The 26,294-nt window shown below is 41.2% G+C and overlaps 2 protein-coding genes across 2 annotated transcripts in view; one reads left to right on the top strand and one right to left on the bottom strand.

The window, feature by feature from the left end:
- Positions 1–26,294, bottom strand: part of Pacs1 (phosphofurin acidic cluster sorting protein 1) — a 129,664-nt gene that overhangs the window by 84,054 nt on the left and 19,316 nt on the right. The gene's annotated exons all lie outside the window — the stretch shown is intronic.
- Positions 10,448–12,207, top strand: LOC116894717 (junctional adhesion molecule A-like; the record flags this gene model as incomplete). Its single annotated transcript, XM_032896415.1, has 1 exon — positions 10,448–12,207. A coding segment is annotated over one exon (837 nt), but the record flags the coding sequence as incomplete, so codon positions are not given.

Below are 26,294 nucleotides of genomic sequence, written 5' to 3'. Positions count from 1 at the left end.
TGGGGATTTAGCTCAGTGGTAGAGCGCTTACCTAGGGGAAGCAAGGCCCTGGGTTGGGTCCCCAGCTCAAAAAAGAACCAAAAAAAAAAAAAAAAAAAAGGTAACAGGAAAGGAAAAAAGGAAATTTGTTTGTTCATTTTAGTTTTTGAGATAGTCACACTAAGTAGCCCAGGCTGGCTTTACACTTGTAGCAATCGTCTTGCTCTGCTTCCTGAGTGATAAGATTACAGGACTGAGTCATCACATCCAACTACTTGAGATGCAGAAGCAGATGGCGTTCCATTAGTTCAAGGCCAGCCTGATCAACATAAGTGAGTTAGTTCCAGGGTATCCAAAACTACAATGAGAACTTGACTTGAGGAAGAAAAAAAAAAAAAAAGGCAGAGAAAGCCTCTATTGTGCTAGGGTCATAGTTGCTGTGAGGAAGCACCAGGACCAACCTGAGGAGCAAGGTTCGTTTGGCTTACACATCCCAAGGCACAGTCTACTGAGGAAAGCCGAGGCAGGAGCTCAAACCAGGCGGGAACCTGGAGGCATTAGAAAGAATGTAAGGGCCTAAATGCCAGGAAGTCTGCTGTCAAAAAGCTTCAGTCTCACACAAATGGCGCATAAACAAGACTGGAACATTGGCAATGCCAACAGCCATGCTAATGTGGTAGGGGCAAAATTTCAAGGGGTCCCACACCTAGAAAAAAACAAAAACAAAAACAAAAACTAGAGGCAGTGAATGCTGGGAGAAGAATAATTAACCCCTTCCAAGGATAAGGCCCCTTATTGGTTGTCTAATGAGAACGATCAGTCCTGAAACCATATACATGTAAACAACAAAAATGGGCTCAACAGGTTATGCATGCACACACACGCATGCACGCACATAAAAAATAAAGAAAAAGAGACAATCAACTTGAGAGTACAGGAAGGGTTTGGGGAAAGGGTACCTGGGAGGGGCTGAAGGGAGACAAGGGAGTAGAAAATGATAAATTTCATCTCAATTAAAAATATATACATTGTTGGGCTAGGCATGGTGCTGCATGCCTTTAATCCCAGCACTAGAAGGCAGAGGCAGGGAGATCTCTGTGAATTCAAGGTCAGCATGGTCTACACAGTTTGTTCCAGGACAGCCAGGGCTAAGTAGAGAACCCCCTCTACACACACACACACACACACACACACACACACACACACACACACACACATACACACACACTCTCTCTCTCTCTCTCTCTCTCTTCAAAACATTCAATTATATAGCAGGTCACCTAAAAAAATGGAAGTTAATAACCCAAAGACAAGAAGTACAAATGAGTGCTCAGTGAAATCAGGAGTATTAAAGGTTACCCACCAGGCAGTATTCTGTTGAGGATGCTGTCAAGTGAAGGCATGTTGCCAGGCATACAGGCCCATGCCTACAATCTTGTCTGGGAGGCTGAGCCAGGACGACTGCCTAAAATTTAAGGCCAGCCTGGTGTACAAAGTTATACTGTCTCAGCTTCCCCTCCCAAAAGAAAAACCAAATCCCTAGGCTTTTGGTAAGTTAAAGGGGTCAAGAAACAAGAAGACATGTAAAGGCACTTTTCATTAATTCATAGCATCAATGAGCTAAAGGTAGAAAAAGGCTAATTCCTCAATCTCCACAATGTCAGAGAAATCCATTACCTTCTCATAAATACATCTGGGAATAGGCAGAGAGAAAAAGAGTTGATTTAAAGTAAGTGGCAACCAAGACAAACTTAATTTAATGTTATTTGTATCCCCCCTGAGAAGGAACAAGAAATGCTGGCTTACTGAGCAAGCAATTCTCTGGAGCCATAACTTATCAAATCACTTGTGCCATTTATGTACTAAGAACTTTCCCAAACGCTACATCAGTAATTGCAATTTCATAAACAGAGTATCAGTGCTGGCTGACAACCTCACTTATCATTTATTAATGGAAAACAGGAGGCTCTGGCAAAAACAGCTTTCACTTAACACTAGGAATTGCCTTTGCAGAAGGCTGGGAGACAAGAAGGAAGACTACAGTACAAGAGCTCTCCTGAGGGAAGCTGAAAGGAAACAGGATTATTCCTAGCAGCTTTCAGACCAGCTAGCCTGGCACAGCCTATCTCAAAATGGGAAGCAAAGACCTATACCCAGCGTTTTTCTCTGGCCTCCATGGACATGCTGCAGCACATTTAAGCTTGTATTCATGCAGACACATACCTATTCCATGCACACATGTGCCCATACAAAGGTTAAGAAAGAAAAGGGGGCTGGAGAGAGGGCTCAGCAGTTAAGAGTACTTGTTCTTGCAGAGGATTCCAGTTTGATTCCTAGACCCACATGGTGATTCACAACCAACCTTAACTCCAGTTGCAGGTAACTGACCACCTCCTTGAACACTAGGCATGCACATGGTGAACATACACAGATACAGGTAAAACATTCACACACACAAGAAAATTAAAATATTTCTTCAAAAAGGAAGGAAGGCAGATAAGTAAGTTACTGGTAATCAAAACTGGAAATAATGTTGGGAGGCAGATACTGAAGAGAGGGACTGAAGAACAACAGCTGAAGAACTAAAGACACATGAAGACCAGGAAAAAGGTTCAGGCACCACCTTGTCATTTCTGGATAAAGACCACGATGATGACGGTGAAGACATGACTCACCCACAATTGTGCTGGTGATTAGGAGATGTTTATTCAGAGACCTGCAAGAACATATGGGAACCTACCAAGGGAACCTTTCCTGGCACAAATATACACCTCCATCATGTTCGTCTCTGTCTCCATCACGGTCTCCTCACCAGTTCTGCTGTCTGTGAATGGCATGTCAATTTTCAGTAAGCGCTGTTGAAAGAGTGAATGAAGGCATTCCAAATGCAAGAGCCAACAAAGCAGTGCATGTGGGGGGCTCAACTTTTTCACCCCAGTATGACTGAGGGTATAAGACCTTGGGAGGTAATTACAGTTAAATGAGGTTGAAAGATACAGCCGTGACTTGACACGACTTGTGTCCTAGTAACAGATAATCACGTATGCTCCATCTTCTCTTCTCTTGTTTTTTTATCCCCTCTTTCTTTTCCTCTTCTTCCCTTCTATCTCCTCTCCCCTTTCTCTTCTCTACTCCCCGCTTCTCTCCCTGAGTCCTTGAATGTTTATAGAAGACAAGGATGAATCAAGAAGAGAGGCCCCATAAAAACCAATCCCACTCACCCCTTGATTTGAGATTCCCAGTCTTCCATAACTGCAAAGCTGAAGTTTGTTATTTAAATAACATGGTCTATAGTCATCTGTTACGGCATCCTGAACAGACTAACATGACATTCAAACTAGTGGATGGATGCTCTCATGGTCCCGCTGAGAGCTGTCAAGATTTGTTAGAATGAAGTAAGTCTTCAGCAGCAGATTCTAGGATTGACAAAGCAAGGTCAACAGATACTAGAGGTAGACTTCTCATAAGGAGGTAGGTTAGATTATGACATGCAAAATACAAGCATACAAGAGAGATTCAACAGTCATACAATATAAGTGAGACTGTCTTTAATACATGCATTAACTGTGCAAATTGCTCTGTTGATCTTAGTACCTTGAAATGCAGTCATTCTTGATTAATCCACACAAAAGATGTTTGCTCTTTTTCAGAAAGGGACTAGCACATTCTTGAGGTTAATGTAACAAACATGCAAATAAACAAAGCTTCCCAGCCATTTCATTCATTCAAGAAATATTTTCCAAGAAAATTATGTGTTTGACTGCACACAATCTAACTACTGGAGATGCAATAGTAACAAAATCTGTTAAAACTCCTATCCTCAGATGGCCCACTCTACCTCAATGAAGTTGCCAAGAGTTATAGAGGTGAAACAGCAAAGATGTGGGGGAGGAGCTTAAAGACCTCTCTAGGAAGGTGACTTCTGAGTAAACTTGGGGGTGGGGACTACAGAAAATCCATGATTCTAGCAAGCAGACGTAGTAAAAGAGCCAAGACAGATCACGGCCGACATTTTAAAGGAAAAGCAGAGTCGGAAAAAGCGGCATGCTTGAAGTAAAACAACCCCAAAAGAAAGAGTAGGTGGTCAAATTTAGAACACAAGGAGGAGCTGGGAGGTGATTGCATGTGCCTTTAATCCCAGCACTGAGGAAGCACAGGTTGCCACATAGTTCCAAGAGAGCCAGGGTTACACAGAGAAACGCCACCTTGAAAAACCACAAAAAAAAAAAAAGGACTCTAGTTTTTATTTTATATTAAATGAACAAGTACTCAACGAATTTTCTTTTGCTAACCTTCAAAGGTAATCCTCTCTGCCCTGAGAAATATGTCCCAAAAGCTGGATATGGTGGCTCATTTCTATACTTCTGGCACTCAGGAACCAGAAGCTGGAGGATCTGCTATAAGTTCAAGGACAACCTGGTCTATATAACAAATTCCAGGACAGCCTAAGACATGTAGTAAAAAACTCTGTCCCGGGTTGGGGATTTAGCTCAGTGGTAGAGTGCTTGCCTAGGGGCGCAAACCCTGGAATTCGGTCCCCAGCTCTGAAAAAAAAGAACAAAAAAAAAAAAAAAAAAAACAAAACAAAAAAACTCTGTCCCAAAATCAAATAAATAGGCTTCTGACACTGGCCTCACAGAAAAGGTCTGTAATCCCAGGACTTGGAAGGCTGAGTCAGGCGATCACAAATTCAAACTTGTAGACTATAGAGTTGAAGGCCAGCATGGGAAACTTAGCATAATCCTATCTCAAAGCAAAAAAATAAAAGGAACAGGACTGGAGAGATGGTTTGGCAGTAAAGAGAACTGGCTACTCCTCCAGAGGACCGGAGTTCATTTCTCTACACCACTCTGGCAGCTCTAAACTATCTGTAACTCCAGCCCCAGGGGATCCATCATCCTCCCTTGCTTCTAAAGGTACCAGGCATGCATATAGTACATGGACATACATATAAAATAAAGTAATAATAAAAGGGCTTTATTTTTCTTTTTTGAGATAGGGTCTCACTGTATAACGCTGGCTGGCCTGGAATGGTCAACATCAAAGGAACTGATCACCTCTGCCTTTTGAGTGCTACCAAAGCAAGACCGAAAAAGTTTTTTAAAGGGGAATATATAGCTCAATGGTAAAGTATGTGTCAGCACTTAAAAATCTTAGGTTCTAAGATTCATTAATTCAAAACCTTAGGTTCATTCTAGGGTAGAGGGCAGAAAGAAGCAGGCTTTCTGTTTTGCTTTGTGATATAAAATTTTGGCTCTTGGCAAGAATGGTCACATAAAGGGCCCAAGACAATGGGGGGAAAGGGAGTGTACATACACACACACACACACACACACACACACACACACACACACACACACACACACACGATAAAAAAGCACAAAAGGTAAAGGAGGTGGGTCAAGGGGTAAAGTGCCTGGCAAAACATAAGAATGTGAGTTCTGATTCCCACGTTGTAATGACAGATCTGTAACCTCAGCACCACAGGAGACAAGGAAGGAGACAAGAGGATGCCTGGAGCTGATGATGGCTAACCTAACGGAAATGGTGAGCTCCAGGTTAAATGAGCCCTGTCTCAAAAACAGTAGGCAGAGCCAGGTATGGTGGCACATGACTTTAACCCCAGCACTAGGGAGACAGAGACAGGCAAATATCTATTAGTTAGAAGCCAGCCTGGTCTACATAGTGAGTTCCAGGACAGCCAGAGCTATACAGTGAGACTCTATCTCACAAAAAGAAAAACAAAAAATAATTAGGCAGAGAGCTGAAGAAGACAATAGATGTTGACCCCTAGCCTACATGCATGCATGCGCACACATACATCTGGACACATATACACACAAAAGGAAAAAGTACAAAAACTTTCCAAAAAATATTTTTTTTCTTTTCTTTTTTCAGAGCTGGGGACCGAACCCAGGGCCTTGCGCTTGCTAGGCAAGCGCTCTACCACTGAGCTAAATCCCCAACCCCCAAAAATATTTTAAAATATAGCACACTCTTAATTTTACATACTAAGAAACTAAAAAAAAAACAATAAAAAATGTAAAGACAAGCTAAACATACAGTGTGAGGAAAGGTAAATGACTGCTCTAAATGACATCTTATCTATTGGAAAATGCTGCCATCATAGGATATGTACATCAGACTAAGATGAAGGCAGGAATGTTACTCTAAGTCCATCTAAATATGAGGCACTGCTGCCCAGACCACTTCTTTCTAGCATACCTGTTTAGATCTGATCTCAAATTAAATGACTTCATCCTAACTAAAAGTCTATATGCCCGATCAGGCCACAGTCAAGGACGCTTTTAGGAATACTGCTCATAAGCATATTGGCAATACTCACTGCAGGGTGATCAAAGGGCTGTCTGTAATGCAGACAGATTTAACAGAACGTCTAACATAATTTCTGTCATCCATGATCCACACTATAAGTATTTCAACAGTGCAGCAAGCAGCGTATCAAGGGAAATGAGACATGGCACATTATGTATTTCAAAACCAATACTGGAAAGATGAGTAAGCATTAGGATATGACGTCAACTCTGTATTATCTTCCAGACTTTGTTCACACCTATATAAAATTTAAAGGTAAAATATAAGCAAGACTAACACATCTCAAACGTTTACCCTCATTTTCTACAGTCCTTATAATAATTATCAGGTCTTTAAAAAAGATTTGTTTATTTATTATATATGAGTACACTGTAGCTGTCCTCAAGACACACCAGAAGAGGGCATCAGGTCTCATTATAGATGGTTGTGAGCCACCATGTAGTTGCTGGGAATTGAACTCAGGACCTCTGGAAGAGCAGCCAGTGCTCTTAATTGCTGAGCCATCTCTCCAGCCCCAATAATTATTAGTTTTGTTTTAGTTTTAATTGCTACTTATTGCTTCATTGTATTAATAAAATAATTTGCTAAACTTTGCCACCTCAAATATGCTAATCTCATATCAAGATATTCTAACTGCGATCAATACAGAAGAGAAGTATCTTTTTGATTTTCTATTGTGATAAGACACCATGACCAAAAGCAACTTGGAAAGGAAAGGGTTTATAATAGCTCGAGGGCTACTAAGTAGTCTCCATTGCAGGGAAGTCAGAACTGACACCTATAGGCAGGAGCTGATACAGAGTTTATGGAGGAATGCTGTTTACATGTCTGATTACCATGGACTGCTCAGCCTAGTTTCATTTTCTTTTTAAATCTTTACACCTTTTTTTCATACACTATATTTTGATCATACTTTTCCCCTCCTCAGATCCTATCCACCTACCCAACTTTATTTTCTCTCGCTCTCAAAAAACAAAAATAATATGACAACAATACAGGAGTGATGGTACACACTTTAATTCTAGCACTCCAGAGGCAGGCAGATCTGAGTTCAAGGCCAGCTTGATCTACAGAGTTCCAAGACAGCCAGAGCTACACAGAGAAACCGTGTATCAAAAAGTCAAGGCAAAGCACAAGTGCATGCAAGTAAACACACATGCAGGCGTGCACACGCATGCGCACACACACACACACACACACACACACACACACACACACACACACACACACACACCACAAAAACAAACATTAAGTTCTTTTGTGTTAGGCAACCAAACACTCATGGGCATGCGGCCTGGAGTGTGATTTATATACCCAGAGACACTCAGTTGGAGAAAAGCGATCCCTTTGCTAACAGGTATCAATAATAAAAAGCTTCTTAGTTAGGGGTGAGGCCCCATCTCTATTTCCTGATTTCAGTGCAGGAACCCTGTCTGACTTGAACCTATGCCCGGCACAGTCTCTGTGAGTTTATATGTTCAACCTGGTTTCTTTTTTTTTTTTTTTCAGAGCTGGGGACCGAACCCAGGGCCTTGCGCTTGCTAGGCAAGTGCTCTACCACTGAGCTAAATCCCCAACCCCTCAACCTGGTTTCTTATACTATCCAGGAACATCCTGTGGGATGGTGTCACTTTTATCAGTCAATAATCAAGAAAATAACCACAAGCACACTCCTATGCCAATCTGGTGGGAATATTTTCTTGACTGAGGTTTCCTTTTCTCAAGTGACTCTAGTTCCTATTGAGCTGCTGATAAAAGAATAGCCAGCAGGAGGAAGATGAAAGCACTCATCTACTCAACAGCTATCTCCTTGGTGTCTGTAATATGTCTAGTAGTGATCCAGGTACTCAATTAAAACTATAAATGCCCTTGACTTCATGGAGCTTGGTTCAGTGAGAAACAATATTATACAAAATAAAATTGGGTACCAGTCAAACTGACAGAGATGCCTAAAGACCCATATTTTCTTGGACCAGAATGAATGATAACATGGCAAAACAACCCCAAGGGTTCGGACTCCTATCTACAAAATGACAAAACAATGCTTATTTCTGGTCAATATTTAACACACCTCCTCTGACATCACTAAATCCAAGACCCAGTTTCTTCTTAACTGGGGGTTAGCAAACTGTCTCTATAATGGGCGAAAGATAATAAAGATTTAGGACTCAAGGGTCACTGCTGTTAAGTAGTCTGCTCTACCACTACATGGCAAAGTAGTCAAGCACAGTACGTCAATGAGTGAGTACCAATGTGTTCACAAAACCCATCTACAAACACTGGTGATAGCTGGGTGTGGTGTTTAAGTAACTGTGTTGATTCTGTTCTATATGGTTCAAAGTGACCAAACACTGTCAATTAGAAAAGGAAATCAACCCTCATTTAGTAAAGTCCATCTCTGTCAGAACTGACATCTTGAAACTGTTTCCAAGCCCACTGCAATAGCTCTAATCAGACTTTACACATGATAAACCATTAATCTGAATTATTTTCCTTCTAACCATCACCTATTAAAATCCTTTTGGTAAAGTACAACTCTGCTGACTATACAGTAAATAGTTAAGGACTCCCTATTAATTATTTTTGGAGGGATGATGGTATTATGACTAAGTACTTTTTGAGAATGCCTATATTTTTAGAGATACACATTGAAATTACTATAGACTAATATGGATTTGCTTAAAAAAAATCTGGGAAGATGAAGCAGTTGAGATAGGCAGGACGCAGCTGAAAAAAAAAATGACTGAACTGACAATGAAACTGGCTGATGAGTTCATACTGGGTTGATACACAGGTTTATCTGAATATGTAAAAAAAAACTTTCTACAACAAAAAATTAGAAACAAAAGTTGCAATTCAAATGTCAGACTCTATAGAGGTGCCAGTGCCCAACCCCGCCTGTCTCAGCATACCTCTCTTGTTGCCACTGTATCGACTTACTCTTAAGTGAGGTACACTGTTTACACCAAGGCTAAGCCTGGAGACAGGCCCTCTGTCTCTCTGGCTATCTCAGCATGTTTCAATGTAATGGGTATCTAATGCTTTGCCCCAGTTATTTGGACAGAGACCAAAACCAAACAGATCACAAGGGAAGGTAGTATGATTTCCCCATCTCTAATCAAAATGAAATGTTAAGGCATTTTCTCATTTTAACTAGACCATCATGGGTTTATACAGTGCATTATATAGTGCTCAGTTCCTGTGGCCCAACCTAAAAGAAAGAACACAACAACCATTTTCCTGGAGTCAGGGACATGGGGAAAGCAAGAGTTTTATTCCAAAAAGAGAACTAGCAACGTAAGTCTTCACTAGTGGGTTGGAAGCACTGTTACTTTTAATAATGAGTAACAATAATCACTATTATCCTGATGGAATCCAAGTGGCCACTAGATCTAGCTGGCTCAAAGTCCATAGAATCACATGTCTAGAGCTAGGGAAGAAAGAAGGCAGTAAAACATTTGTCTAGCATGTGAGAGGCCTGGGTACATCCCCAGCACAGCTCCACAGGCAGAGAGAGAATAAAAAAAGACAGAATCGTATTTACTTCTTACTCTTCAGTCATCCATTACTTAAGTAACTACATAATTTCTTTCTAACATAAAAAGAAGGAAAATAAAAATCTTCCTCAGTAACTCAACTATTCATTCATACCGAGAGGCAAATTACCAAGGCCAGCTTCAGTTGGCTTGACAGGGAGATGAGAACAAGGATGGTCCAATAAGTGGCTCTGGTTTTGCATTTGAAATGTCTTAAGTGCCTCAGTAAAACCAACAAACTCACGATGCTAAACTTAGTGCAAGATACCCTTAGCCTGCATTATATAAAATAGAAAACCAAATCTGTTTCTGAAAATGGATAGCTTTTTAAAGTATAGAATTTAATGCATCAAAAACAAATGCGATTTAAACTCAGGACCTCATCTTAACAGCTGAGCTATCTCTCCATCCCTATAAATTTTATTTTTTTAATTTTTATTTATTTATTTTTTTTTTGGTTCTTTTTTTTCGGAGCTGGGGACCGAATCCAGGGCCTTGCGCTTCCTAGGCAAGCGCTCTACCACTGAGCTAAATCCCCAACCCCTAAATTTTATTTTTAATCCTGGCACTGAAAAGCCACAGGCTGCTCTTTGTGAATTCCAGGCTCCTTGGTGCAAGGCAAGGGTTCGGTGTACAGTCCTCAGACTGCCGTCCAGGTTCCTGAGAACGACTCCGTCAAGTTGCCCTGCATCTACTCTGGCTTCTCCTCACCCCGAGTGGAGTGGAAGTTCGTTCAAGGCACCACTACTGCGCTTGTGTGCTATAACAACCAGATCACAGTTCCCTATGCAGACGGCATCACCTTCTCATCCAGTGGCATCACCTTCAGCTCTGTGACCCGGAAAGACAATGGAGAGTACACTTGCATGGTCTCTGAGGACAGGGGTCAGAACTACGGGGAGGTCAGCATCCACCTCACTGTGCTTGTGCCTCCATCCAAGCCGACAGTCAAAATCCCCTCCTCTGTCACCATTGGGAACAGGTGCTCAGAACATGACAGTTCCCCTCCTTCTGAGTATTCCTGGTTCAAGGATGGGGTACCTATGCTTACAGCAGACGCCAAGAAAACCCGTGCCTTCATCAATTCTTCATACACCATCGATCCAAAATCAGGGGATCTGGTCTTTGACCCTGTGTCAGCCTTTGATAGTGGCGAATACTACTGCCAGGCACAGAACGGGTATGCGACAGCCATGAGGTCAGAGGCTGTACGCATGGAGGCTGTGGAGCTGAATGTGGCGGGCATCATGGCAGCTGTCCTGGTAATACTGATTCTCTTTGGATTCTTGATTTTTGGCATCTGGTTTGCCTATAGCCGTGGATACTTTGAAAGAACAAAGAAAGGGACTGCACTGGGTAAGAAGGTGATTTACAGCCAGCCCAGCGCTCGCAGTGAGGAGGAATTCAAACAGACCTCGTCATTCCTGGTGTGACCTGCTGGGGCTCATCCGATGTCCACTTGCCTTACTCAGGTGCTACAAGTTCCAGCCCCTGCTGGCTGTAGCTGCACTAGATGCCTTCAATGTCTTCTAGGTCCTCCGGGACCCCTTGCTTTTATTCTAGCTAGGATATGAATTTAATAACATCAGCTACTTCTCCCTCCTCTTTCCCGCCCTCCCTCCTTTTCTTACCATCATTGGGTGGCCTGAGACTAGTTACAAAGTTTTCATTCCCCATTCCTATGTGGGATTGGACAAGAGTCCTAGACTAGGCAGTAATAATGACTGGGCTGACAGGAACCCAAAACCACTACCTGCCTGTAAAGGCCTCTCCATAAGGACTTTGAGCCTAGCTTCCCAGCTTTCTCCTCCCTGGGCGGAGTGCCAGTTGCTCTAGAGTGGGGACTGGAGGAAGATGGGCTGAGGCATTTGATGGTGACCTCAGGTGTCTAGCCTCTGGAGCCTGCTCTTCTGTCTCAAAATGTGCCACTGGGATTCTCCTGGATACAAGTAAACTGACACCGTGTCCGAACAAGGTGGGAGAGCTTGGTTAACTCCCAAGAGGCTTGGAATGAGAAAGATTTGAAGCGATCTAAAGAAAAGGCTGGAACTGGTGGCTGTTAGTCACTTTATTTGGCTGGAACTACTGCACAGACCCTTGTAAGATTTATATGGATCGAGGAGATGTGTGTGTTAATAGTCTTGTCTCTTTGATGGTGTGTGTGTGTGTGTGTGTGTGTGTGTGTGTGTGTGTGTGTGTGTGTGTGTGTGTGTGAGAGAGAGAGAGAGAGAGAGAGAGAGAGAGAGAGATTCTATATTGAAATTGATTGTTATATAGAAGGGCTTTCTAGCTCTTTGGCAAGGTTGTGTTTATATTTGACAGATGTTGCTGGAAATAAAAACTTGATTTGACAAACTTCTTTTTGTCGGAAGTGGGGGAATGTTTTAGGGACTCTAGGCTACTTTTTATAAACAAAGTACATGAAAGTTCTGCTTCCCAGCAACCCATGGCTGGTCCTCAGGACTCTGTTCTTAACTCAAGGCAAAGCTTCTAGACATCAGAACCTGGTTCTCCTGCTGTTTGGACAAAGGTGGTGCTGTGCAGGAGGAAGCTGCTATTCAGTCAAGTTGGGGAAGAAAGTGTCCATGCATTCTCCTGCCTGGCGGTCATAATGGACCTCCCTAAGGCTTCTAAGGGAGAGTTCCTCCAGCCATTTAATGTTTGAGACAAGCAGGAATCTGGATAGGTCTGGTGGTCATTTCTCTCTTCCATCTGGGTTCCTTGCAGCTTTTGGAAATTGAATACTTAAGGGCAGAGTTTTCCAGAGGAAATAAAGTCCAATTGGACAATAAAAGAGAAACTCGAAACAGTTAAGTAAAGGATTTGTTTCAGTTGGGTGGGGCTGGGGTGGGATTCATTGCCCGTCCAGTACACTAGATAAACAATCCCCTCAGGTACTTTTGATGTGAGAGTCAGTTACTCTTGGAGTTCACCTCTCCAGCCTACAGTATGCTTTGGGAATGCCACCTCTGGTTTCATTTTACAGTGTCGAAACAAATTCTTGTAATAAACATCTATTTTTCACATTGAAGAAAAAAAAAAAAACAAATGCACAGGACTATGGACTAGACTAAAGAATTCTAAATGCCCTGCTATGGATACTTATTGCTGAGCATAACACAGCTCTTCCTTGGGGGTCCTCTCTGCCTCAGTGTTACCTACCAGCTCCAACATTATCATTGGACTTGTGCCCTGGTCCTGCATCTTTATGATCTGCTAAGCAATTTCACTGTATGCAAAGTACTCTATGCCTGTTAAGGCCAAACATGTTACTCCCCACTGTTTTCCCAACTAACCTATCATTTCAATAGCACACAGGTCTAGGACCTGTAAACTAGGGTTCCTGGAAAGAGGAGTCTGCAATAGACTGACCAACAGATAAAAACCAGTATCACTGGTAGTTTAATTACAATTTCTTTTGTGCTATCTTTACTCAGTGGAGAGCCATTTCCTCTTGCCCGTCTCAACCTCAGAGCTAACATCCCTCCTGATAAGCAGATTGAAAATCTTTGGACTGTATTAACAAAACCCTGTTCTCCACCAATGGAGAAGACACGAATACTGTGAGACAGCATCGAGGCCTACAGTGGAGATTCCTCTGTCTACTGGAATCACCCAACTTAATGTTTTACCAATGTATCTTTCAAATGCCTTGATTTATAACTTTGTTCTGTTACTATAAAATTTTTACATAATTGCTTCCATGTTGGAACACAGAATCTGGGGTAATCTAGCTTAATGTTCCTGGGACCACAGTCACTCAAATTTGGCTCCAGAATAAACTATCTCTTACTCCCTTTGAGGTGAGTGTTATTTATTGCATAACAAACCTCAGGACTATTTAGTAACCCTCTCTCCCCCTCACTCTTGGTTACCACTGTCTTGAAGGCTGTCATGCTACAATCCAATTTTCCAAGTACAGTTTCCCATCCCTTCATGATCAAATACTAGAAAACAGAATATGAGCAGCCACTAAAAGGAACACATTGGACTAAAACCTTCTGACTTCCAGAAATTTCTACAGGGGATTCAGTAAGAAAAATAAGTAAATTAGTTTTAATGTGATTCCATTTTTAAATAGTTTAATGTGTTGTGGATTTTCTGAATAAGAATGGAGACAATAGTTTCTAGTTGGTAGAAAGAAGAGAAAGGGAGATGAAGTGAACCAAAGAAAGAAACCGTACTCCTCCTAAAATAAAGAAAAAGGTCTATTTTATGCCTCTATGTAAAAGCAGGTATAAGTGTTTTAAAATTTTTAAGCCAAGCCAACAAGATGGCTGGCACATTTAACCCCCTCGTGACATACACCAAATTTAATATAAAAAAATTAAGTACTTTAAAACAAATGAAAAGCATTGAACAAGTCCATACATGAATGAAAGAATGTTCTGTACATTCAGAAAAAAAAATGTTTTCAGCTACTATGCCAGTTGTAAAACATGTCTACGGAGTCTGGAGAAGATGGTTCAGCTGTTAAGAGTACTTGTTGTTCTTTCAGAGGACCTACTTCAGTTCCCAGCATTCACAGCTGTCAGTCAGCTAACAGCTGTCACAGGTATAATGGAAATGTGAGTATGCAAGTCTGAGAAGGTCCTAGCCACCCCAACTAAATCTGAGTGGAAGAGAGGGAACTTACCACTCTTGCAAAGCAACATTCAAAGTGCAATTTCTGTTCAAATTATACAGACCTTATTTCAGATGAAAACATTTTGAAGTAGCTTTTTTTTTGTCAAGATCAGAGGTATACTTCCATACCCAACTTTTGAAATGGCTTTTCAGTAGAACAGTAAATAACTGTAAGTTCTATTTAAGAACTTCTGAGTTGCTGGTTTGCTTCTCATTTTCCATCTCTGTTGCCTCGGTGTCAGTGTTAAGAATGTATGGTGTGTCTGCTTTCCTGCAGTGGCAAGCACATGTGTTGGAAAGCTAGGTGCGATGGGGTAGCGATGAGGATAGGAGGGTCAGACTTCTCCCTCTTAGAAAAAGTAAAGATGAAAAAAGGTAAAGAGGAAAAGATAAAGAGGAAAAAGGATATGACTGGTAGTATCCTGAGATGCTGTACTGGAATTAAAGCTGACAATTTGAGCTGATTTTAAAGATGTCTATCTCTATACACTGCACATAAATAGTTGTATTTCCTTGTTCTGTCTACTGAAAGTACCAGATGCAATGACATCCTATTATAACCAGCACAACAAACTCCTACAAACTGGTTTCTACATGGCAATCCTTCACTAAACTGCCTAGTACTCAGCCGGTCACTGGTGGAGCATGCCTCTAATCCCAGTACTTGGGAGACAGAGGGAAGTGGATCTCTGTGAGTTCAAAGTCAGCATGATCCTCAGAGTGAGTTCCAGGACAATCAGGTTGTTTTGTCTCAAAAACAAAACAACAACAACGAAGTTCTGGTATTCTGTGGTGGTTTGATGAGAAATGTCCCTCACAGGCTTATGCATTTGAACACTTGGTCCTCAGTTGGAAGCTATGTTTGGGAAGATTGGGGGTGAGGAGGAGGAGGAGGCGGCATTGAAGGTTTATCACCTCACTCTGCTTCCTGTATGTGGGTGAAAAATGTGACCAGCTAGCTTTCTGGTCTTACTAGTATGCCATGTCCTTTCCTGCCATTATGGACTTAACTCTCTGGAACCACAAGGTAAAATGAACTCTTTTTTTCCTTAAGTTGTTCTTGGTCATGGTATTTTATCCCAGCAAGAGAAGAGTAACTACTACATACTCTTTTTTTTTTTTTTTTTTAGGTTGTTTATTTTTGTCCTTTTTTTTTTTTTGGTTCTTTTTTTCGGAGCTGGGGACCGAACCCAGGGCCTTGTGCTTCCTAGGCAAGCGCTCTACCACTGAGCTAAATCCCCAATCCTACTACATACTCTTTAGAGGAAGAGCTGACCCTAAAGCTAAGGGAAAAGATTACAGACAGTACACTGGACATCTTGTTCTAGAAAATCATTACATATTCAAAGGAGAAGGCCATGTAAAGGTAAACACTGCAGGGCTCCCTTTGGCAGATCTACAGTAATGGGGTATCAAGGATACTAACATACACCCATGAGTCCACAGGAAGGAAGGAAGGAAGGAAGGAAGGAAGGAAGGAAGGAGAAAGTTCACCATTACAATACAAGATTAACATAAATGTAGAAGAAATAATAGAAACAAAATATCACTTGGCAACTCCTCAGTGGTGACTGATTTGGGGAAGACATGTTGGCAGCTTCAAGTTTGATGAAGAAAGAACTTTGGCATAATCTTAAGTATCTGCATACAACATTCTTTTCTGTTAGGAAGTAGAAAACAATGACATTGGGGGGGGTAGATCATGAGACATTGGCCAACACCAACATGATCATGTGATCAGGGTTAACATACTCAGCATCAGGGCTGGTTAGTGCAGTGTGCCTTGATGTGAAGTGCTAGGAATAGACAATAGGATCTTTGTAATAATATTTTTTACTAAGAAATCATAGTCTAAGTCTGGTCATGAGGCAATATTGAGGGGTTTGGCTTACAGATCTTCCTCTTGAATATAAGACATGAATGACTGAAGAGATTGAAGGCTATGCAGACTATAGGGAATGAAAAGTCATGGCAATGTCCATGGGTTCATGTGTCTCAATGCATTTAAAAAAAGAGAGAGAAACATTTAGCTGACCTGGAACTAACTGTGTAAACTATGCTGGCCTTAACCTCAGAGTTCTACATGCCTCTGCCTCCCACGTCAGTTTTGGATCAAGGGCATATTCCCAGAGAATTTTTTAAAAATTGAACCAGGCTGGTCTAGCTGGGCAAGTTAAAGAATGTAAATAAATTAAAAAAAAAAAAAAAAAAGATTTATTTTGGATACAGTATTCTGCCTGCAAGTATGTCTGCAGGCCAGAAGAGGGCACCAGATCTCATTACAGATGGTTATGAGCCACCATGTGGTTGCTGGGAATTGAACTCAGGACCTCTGGAAGAAGAGTAGTCAGTGGGGTTGGGGATTTAGCTCAGTGGTAGAGCGCTTGCCTAGGAAGCATAAGGCCCTGAGTTCGGGTCCCCAGCTCCAAAAAAAAAAAGAACCAAAAAAAAAAAAAAAAAAAAAAAAAAAAAAAAAGAGTAGTCAGTGCTCTTAACTTCTGATCCACCGCTCCAGCCCGTAAATAGATTCTTATTTATTTATTTATCACCCTGAACAAAATTCAAGTCCAAATGGGTCAAAGATCTCAACATAAACCAGATACACTTAACCTGACAGAAGAGAAAGTGGGGGATGGCCTTGAATGCACTGGCACAGGACACAACTTCCTGAACAGAACATCAATAGCACAGGCTCTAAGATCAACAATTAATAAATGTGACATTATGAAGCTGAAAAGTGTCTGTAGGCAAAGGACACCATCAATAGGACAAAACAACAGTCTAAAGAATGAGAAAAGATTTTCACCAACTCCACATCAGATAGAGGTCTAATATCCAAAATATATAAAGAACTTAAGAAACTAGATAGCAAGAAAACAAACAATCCAATTAAAAACTGGGTACAGATCTAAACAAAGAATTCTCAAAAGAAGAAACCAAATGGCTGAGAAACAAAGAATTGTTCAACATCTTTAGCCATCAGGGAAATGCAAATCAAAACTACCTTGAGAATCCATCTAACACCTGTCAAAATGTCTAAGATCAATAACACAAGGGACGACACATGCTGGAGAGGGGAGCAAGGGAAACATGCCTCCACTGCTAGGCATGCAAACCTGTACAACCACTATGCAATCAATACGGCAGTTCCTCCAAAAACTGGGAATCAATCTACCTCAAGACCCAGCTATACCACTCTTGGGTATATATACAAAGGATGCTCTATTCTATCACAAGGACACTTGCTCAACTATGCTCATAGTGGCTTTACATAATAGCCAGACACTAGAATGCCCTTCAACCCAAGAATGTATAAAGAAGATGTGGCAATTTATGCAATGGAATATTACCCAGTTGTTTTAAAAAAAAAATGGCATCATGAAATTTGCAGACAAATGGATGGAATTAGAAAATTTCATCCTGAGTGAAGTCATCCAGACCCAGAAAAACAAACATGGTATATATTAACTTATAAGTAGGTATTAGCTGTTAAGTTGATGATAATCATACTACAATCCACAGAGACCCAAAGGGGCTGAGCAACAAGGAGAGTTTTAAGAGGGACACATGGATCTCCCTGGGAAGCAGAAATAGAATAGATTTTTTTCAAGTGGACTGAGGGCAAGTGGGGATGGAAACAGGAGGGATCAGAGGGGGTGTGTGTGGAAGGAAATAGTATTGAGAGAGGCAATTGCAACTGGAGGGCATTTGGGAAGGGAGGGTGGAAACCTAGTCCAGTAGAAACTCAGGATTCTATGAGGGTGACCCTATTGAGGACTCCTAGTAATGGAGGATTTGGAGCCTGAACAGGCCATCCTCTATAACCAGGCAAGGCTTCCAGAGGTGGGACTGAGACACCAACACTGCCACAAAACCTTCAATCTACTATAATCTATCCCGCCTGCAAGGTGTACTAGGGCATGGAGACACAAAACTTGTAGGGAGTGGCCAACCAATCAGGTGTACACCATGAGAGGGAACCCATGCCCGACACAGCCTGGATGATTAGGAATCGGAGGCTGTGTAGCTCACAGACCTATGATAGAAAAAAAAATCAATAAATGATTACTAATGATATCCATTTATATACACAGACCAGTGCCTAGCCCAATCACCATTAAAGAAGCTACCACTGGCAGCTCATGGGGGCAGATACAGAGACCCACAGCCAAATGTTAGGTGGAGAGGCGAGCCCAGGTTGGAGGTCTCCATCAGGTCCCTCCCCTTGGAGTTGGGGAACACTATGGAGGATGGGGAGGAAGAAATGTAGGAGCCAGAGGAGTTGGCAATACCAGGAGAACACAATTCAACTAAGCAGGCATCATAGGGGCTAACAGAGACTGAAATGGCAATAACTGAGCCTGCATAGGTCTGTGCAAGGTTCTTTTAATATATGTTATGGTTGTTAGCTTGGTGGTTTTGTGGGACTTCTAACAGTAAGAATGGGGATGTCTCTTACTATTCTGTCTGCTTTTGGGACCCTGTCCTCACACTGGGTTTCCTCCTTGATATGAGGGTTTGTACCTAGTCTTAGTGTATCTTGTTATGCCATGTTAGGTGGATATTCCTGGGAGACCTGCTCTTTTCTGAAGGGAAACTGAGGAGGAGTGGATCAGAGTGAGAGGGAAGGTGGATGGATGGGAGAAGTGGAGGGAAGGATGGGGAGTATATTAAAAAAAACAAAATTTTGGGGCTGGAGAGATGGCTCAGTGGTTAAGAGCACTGGCTGCTCTTCTAGAGGTCCTGAGTTCAATTCCCAGCAACCACATGGTGGCTCACAACCATCTGTAATGAGATCTGATGTCCTCTTCTGGTGTGTCTGAAGACAGCGACAGTGTACTCATACATAAAATAAATAAAACCCTTTAAAAAAAAAACAAAATTTTAAAAAATTCCACCAGTTGTGGTGTATGCTGTGGTGTACACTGATATGATTTGTTTAAGGAGGCTGGAAGATCATGAGTTTAAGGCCAGCCTGGGCTACACATTAGCTATCAGTTTGTCAATTATCTCTGTTCACCATTTAATTCCTGGGGACTGAGTTTAGGTCACCAAGCTTGGCAACAGGCACCTTAACCCACTGAACCATCTCACCATCCCACAGAGGTATCTTGGACTATTAATTACCTAAGAGAGACACACAGTAGTTAGTGGGAGAACTTTTTATATATATAAAGACTTATTTTTATTAAGTGTATATATGTATATCTCTTTGTGTGTACATGTGTGAGTGCAGGTGTCTACAGAGTTCAGAAGAGGATATCAGATCCCCTAGAACCCCTAGATGTAAATGTTGAGAACTAAATTCAGGTCTTCTGGGAGAGTGGCAGATACTCTTAACTGCTGAGCCATTTCTCTAATCCTGGGAGAACTTTTGATTGGGGAAAATAAGCAATGAAGTATTTTACAATGATAGAAGGCATTACTGGTATAACTTGGGTCTCATGTGGCTATAAAGAACGTAGAGAACAGCAGAACAGAAGGAAGGCAGTAAAATGTCAAAGGTTTGGAAATCTGAGTGACATGGCAGATGAGGACATTCCTCTTAGTCACAGAATGGAAGAATGTAGCATTCATTAGACACATGGACAAATGATAGAGGATGTGACTTATAAATTAATTTACAAATAAATTACAAAAGATAAACACTAATTTTAAAAAATAAGAAAAGGACTTAGGCAAATACTTAACAAAAGCTGATATCCAAAAATACTCAAGGTGATAGAAAGGCAAATTAAAACCATAAAGGTTGGTGAGATGGCTCGGTGGGTAAAAGAATTTGTTGCCAAGACTGAGACTGAGTTGGATTCCCCAGAACCCACATTGCAGAAGGAGAGACCCAATTCCTGCATGTTATCCTCTGACCTCCATTTATGTGCTGTGGCACACACCAAGTGCACACACACACATACACATATAGAACAAATAAATTATAAAAATTTAAAGCCACAAGAGAGCTAAACATTCTTTTCAATTAACAAGACTAGAATGAAAGAGATTGACAAAACTACATGTTGGTAGAAATGTAAAGTAAAAGAAACTTTGGTATAAAACTACTATACTGAGCAGGAGAGATGGCTCAGTGGTTAAGAGCACTGACTGCTCTTCCAGAGGTCCTGAGTTCAAATCCCAGCAACCACATGGTGGCTCTCAACCATCTGTAGTGGGATCTGATGCCCTTTTCTGTTGTGTCTGAAGACAGAGACAGTATACTCACATAATATAAAATAAATAAATCTTAAAAAAAATACTACTATATGTATATATAAATAATATCTATCTACTGTTTGTAACAATATTACTAAAAACTTAGAAACAGCCAAAAACAATATGAGAACTGTGGGTGAGAGGCCCAGGCACAGCTTAGTTAGGCCTTCTATGGTTATAATCAAGGTATCGGCAAAGACTGTGCTGGAACAAGATCTATTACAAGCTCATAGTTATTGGCAGCATTCAATTCTTGTAGGCTACTCAACTGAGAGACAAAGTTTCCTGAGCACAGAGTTATGACACATGCCTTCTATATCAACAGAGACAGACAGATCTCTGTGAGTTTGAAGCAAGTCTAGTCTACATGGTGAGTTCTGGAACAGACAGGGCTACACAGAGAGACTTTGTCTCAAAAGCAACAACAACAAATGAACAAAGCAGCTCAAGAAAGAAGTCTCCTGGTGCCTGTGGTTTAAAGTTGTCCAGAGCTCCATGCCACTGAGAAATTCTTCACTGACAACTCACAATATGGCAATGTCTGCAGATCCAACAAGATATGATTACAATCTGATGGAACATTATCCTGCAAATTCTACCTGCTTTGCCATATTCAATAACTCTACTCACAGATTCCACCCAAAACCAAGAGTGTAGGATTATATGAGAATATAAAAACCAGGAGGCAGATCCTGGGGTCACCTAGTAAGATTTTAAACTGATAAACTCTCACACAATTTAAAGCACACACTTCTCTCAGACCCACCACTCCATTCTCACACATTTACCTTCTTTGTGTCCACAAGAAGACATGTACAAAAATTTTCATAACAAGCCTGGCGTAGTGGTGCACCCCTTAAATGCTGCATTTGGGAGGCAGAGGCAGAGGCAGGGTGATCTGAGTTCAAGGCCAGCCAGAGCTACATAGTGACCCTGTCTCGGAAAAACAAACAAACAGGCAAAAACTAAAAAGAATGTGCACCACATGGCTGGAGTGCCCACTGAGATCAAAACTCATCAGACCCCCTTGGACCTGGAGTTAGAAATGGTGAGCCACTATATAGATACTGAGAACCAAATCCAAGTCCTCTGGAAGAGCAACAAGTGCTCTTAACAGCTGGACCATCTCTCCAGCTCCAAATTCATACATTTAAAAAGAAAAGCTGAAGATCCGTGAGTCCATTTGAATTTAAATTTACCTCAATTAAAATGTCTAAGACCAGCTGGGCAGTGGTAGCCTGTGCCTTTAATCCCAGCAGTGGGAAAGGCAGAGGCAGGTGGATCTCTGAGTTTCAGGCCAGCCTGACCTAAAGAGTGAGTTACAGAACAGTCAAGGCCTTTACACAAAGAAACCTGTCTTGGAAAAAAAAAAATAAAGGAAGGAAGGAGGAAGGGAGGGAGGGAAAAAGAAAAGGAAAGAAAGGAAGAGAAAAGAAAAGAGCAAGAAGCTGAGTTGAGCACAGTGACACACACCTGTACACCTGGCATTTCCGAGGAAGATCTACAAGGCCACCATAGCAAGTTCTAGGCCAGCGGGAGTTACATAGTGATACTCTGTCTCAGAAGCAAACAGCAAGGAGGGGAGGGGAGGGGAAGCTGGAAAGACTGTTCAGTGGTTAAGAACACTTGTCACTCTTGTAGGGGGCTCAGGTTCAGTTCCCAGAACTGACATGGTGTCTCACAACCATCCATACCTCCACTTTCAGGGGATCCGGTGACCTCCTTTGACCTTAACAGGCACCAGGCAAGCACATAGTGGGTGCATATACATACATGTATGCAAACGCTTATACACATAAAATGCCCAAAATAAATAAAACAATAAAAAAATGTTTAAGTATATACTAATTGAAGACAAATAATTTGTGCGACACAGTAGTTAACGGTACACATTTGAGAGCCAAATTACCAAAAATTAAACTCACGATATGCTACTTTCTTGGGCAAGGTTCCTAACCACTCTGTGCTTTAGTCCCTAACTAGTACAGTCCTTTGGCCTTCACAAGTGTACTGTGACATATGTGACTATACACATATCACACATAAGTATAAAAAAAATAACTTTAAGGGGTTGGGGATTTAGTTCAGTGGTAGAGCGTTTGCCTAGCAAGCACAAGGCCCTGGGTTCGGTCCCTAGCTCCAAAAAAACACAAAAAAAACTTTAAAAAACAGCACCGAGACTACATTGGTACTCAGTATCAATGATTATTAAACAAATATTAACATGTTTATTAAAGCTAAAAAAGTTAAAACAGGCCAGGAAAGGAAAAATTGTAATTTACTATCCAGCCTGGATATATATAGCCTAAGAATTTAATTCTCACAATTCATCACCTATGTTCACAGTATGACATTCACTAAGGAACACAGAAGTGCTTCGTGAGTTTACCTGAACCCTCAAAGCATTTTAAAGCAACAAGACAATGAAGAAAATGGAAAATGAGTGGTCTGCCACTTTTCATTTGCCAAACCACAATTACCTATAGGAACCTCAGTAAACAAATGTTCTTGTTGCCTTCCTATAGACACTCTCACTTCTGGACAATGGATACCAATTTTCACGAAAAAGTTATGGCTGTAGTCCCCTTGCTCAAACTGAACAGATCCAAACTATTTAGCAGGCTTCATCTTATACCTTTAGTCCCAGCAAAGTCCAGTTAGCAAATAAATGCATGAATGTACACTAGGGGCTCTATAACTTACAATGAGACTTACTGTACCTGCCCTTCCCAAAAACTCCCAATAGTCAACCAGATGGCTGTCTTTATTTCTTTCCACCATGATGAGACAAGTAGGATCCAAAAGGAATGCTAATTTAACTAGGGCTCTGAGTCCAGTGTTCAGTCTACTTTTATCAGGAAGTCTATGAACAGAAGTCTGAAGATTATACATACACGCCAACAATTAAAGCTGTTTGCTTGGGATAGGGGTGTAGTTCAGTTGGTGTAGTACTTGTTTAGCATGAACAAGATTCTGGGTTCAACCCCTAGCACCACATAAAAGCAGGCACAGTGGTACACAGTTGTAGTGAACTAGAGAAGTGGAGGCAGGAAGTTCAGAAGTCCAAAGTCATCCGGCACAGAAGGCTGGAGGCCAGCTCTGGCAATGAGAGTAGATCTCAAACAAACCAAGTAAGAGGCTAGAGGCAGTTCAGCAGTTAAGAGCAGAACTGTCTATAATTCCAGTTCTAGGAGATCTGACACCCTCTTCTGGCCTTCAAGGATACCAGGCATGTATGTGGTACACAGGCATATGCTCATTCACATAAATAAGAATACATTAATTATTTTAAAAAGAAAAGTAAAACAAAAACAAAATATCTCTAGGCTGAAGGTTTCTTTCAACAAATAAGTAAAAGTCAAACAGTTAAGAGGCGTTAAAGACTAAGACTCAGAATCAAAAGAAGAAAATGAGTATCAAGCTTTTTTTAAAAACTCGTAACATAGTTGAGGTGAGCTCAGGAAGCAGAGGCATGGTGAGACCTATCTCAGCAGCAGCAGCAAGAACAAGAACAACATCAAACAACAAAAGCCACTTTAGGGTATTCAGATACACAATAAATGTAACATCCTATTATAGTGAAGGTAAAATGTTCTCAACAAGTAAGTCTGAAGAGTGGCATGGTGGTGGAAATACCTCTGAAGTACTTTCTGGACCATGGCAACAACTGCAAATAGTACAGAATTTGGTGGCAGAAAAAAAACCAAAAAACAAAAGAATGTCAAACATCTTGTAATCTACATGTACACAACAGAGAAATGACTAGTTTCTCACATGGTTTCTAACATTCATGTAAGTGACTGAGTGCTTAGCTCTAACAGGACAACTGTAACAGCTCCCTACTAGCTCACAAGGTTCAGGGACCATCTTGAAAGAGGAGGATGGAAAGAAAGAATTAAGAGTCAGAGAAAGGGAAGAAGAGTTGTAAAATGGTGTCTTTTGGACTTGAGATGACCGTTATACTCAAAACAAGAGTGGATACTTGTGGCACAAGATCAATCCAGTCAAAATAGTCAAAATTACAGCACAAATCGGTGGAGGGGGTGGAGGGAGACTCACAGGATCTTACCTCTAGCTGAGAAGCTATTAGCAATTGATCCAGAATTGACAGTCCATTCTCATTGGTGGGGAGCTGGGGGTTGGGGGTGAGGAGCTGGGGGTTGGGGATGTCGAACACTGGTAGGAAGCCCCAGTGGATGGCTACACATACACACAAACACAGGCAGTACTAATGGGACTCATTGAGTTATTAAAACAAAAGGGAATGAAATACTAAAGTAAATAGGAAACACAGCTCCCCACAAAAGAAGACTGACCTGAACAAATAATGAAGGAGGATATCACATTGATCCTGATGATCAACAGAAGGAAAAGGGAAATGCAAACTAAAACCACGGGATAAACCATCTTTGCCCCTACCAGAATGACTTAAAACAAAAAGAGGCAAATCCCAACCGTTAGTGCAGATATGGAGCCACAGAGGCTATCATATGGTATGAAAACGTCTCTCCTGTGACCCAGAATTTCACATTCAAGAGAAATGACTACACAGATCTACCAACATTCAAAATAGTCCCAAACTGGAAATCTCCCACACAGCTAACATAAGCAGAATAACTAAGAGACCACAGCATCCATGCCATGAAATGCATATGAATGCATACCATTCAATGAAATTCTATGCAACAAGAAGAAATGAACCTCGACTAGTATGGGAAAGACTCACAAACACGAGAGTATACACTAAAGAAGGCAGCACTGACTCATCCTGTCAGAAGACAGGTTACTGCTTTTTGGGTGGCAGAGGTTGTGATTAAGTGAGAGCAAGGTCTGAGATTAGGAATGCTCAGCTTCCTGATGTGGGTGCTAGATATGTATGTTCAGTTTATAAAAGTTCACTAAGAGGGGGCAGGTGGAAAAAAAAAGAGGGGGCGGTGGGAAAAAAAGAGGGGGCGGTGGGGAAAAACTAAATTGTATACTTTTCTGAGTACATATGACACTTTCAGTAAAGTTTTTGTTTGATTTTTTTAAATTAGGTATACAGCATGGAAGTAAATCTTTGTATGTGAAAGAATCCCAAATTTTACTTTTATCAACTTTATAAAATCAGCCTTCTTTATAACAAACCAGCCTTTGGTCCCACTCACATATGTCAGTAAAAAGCAGTTTGCAATTATCTAAGTCTCAACCCAAGCATGTTTGTTTCTTTAATCATTTAGCATAAATATTCCATGAATGTAAACTCCATGCACATAGGAGAGATTTCACTCTATTTTGTTCAAAACCTAAAAAGATTAACTATTTTGGGAAATCATATTCCAGTAGCATTGCCACATATCGTCTGAGTCACCAAAGCAACACACCTAAATTAATCTCTATTCACAGATGTCATACCCACAAAGATAAAGCTACCTGTACCCGCAGGCACACAATGCTATGGTTCCTAATACACTGAGTGCACTTAACATCTGTCTCCTAAGAAAGACACACCTCTTGTTTCCTCTGCATTGCTGTGAAGACAATGCAGAAGCGTCAGAAAGCCTTCTTATCTAAGCATTTCATTTCAAAATAAAAAGAGACCATATAGACTGGGTTGAAAACCAGTTATAA

Source organism: Rattus rattus, chromosome 2, assembly GCF_011064425.1.
Source record: "Rattus rattus isolate New Zealand chromosome 2, Rrattus_CSIRO_v1, whole genome shotgun sequence".
Taxonomy (NCBI): domain Eukaryota; kingdom Metazoa; phylum Chordata; class Mammalia; order Rodentia; family Muridae; genus Rattus; species Rattus rattus.
This window is presented reverse-complemented; position numbering and strand designations above follow the sequence as displayed.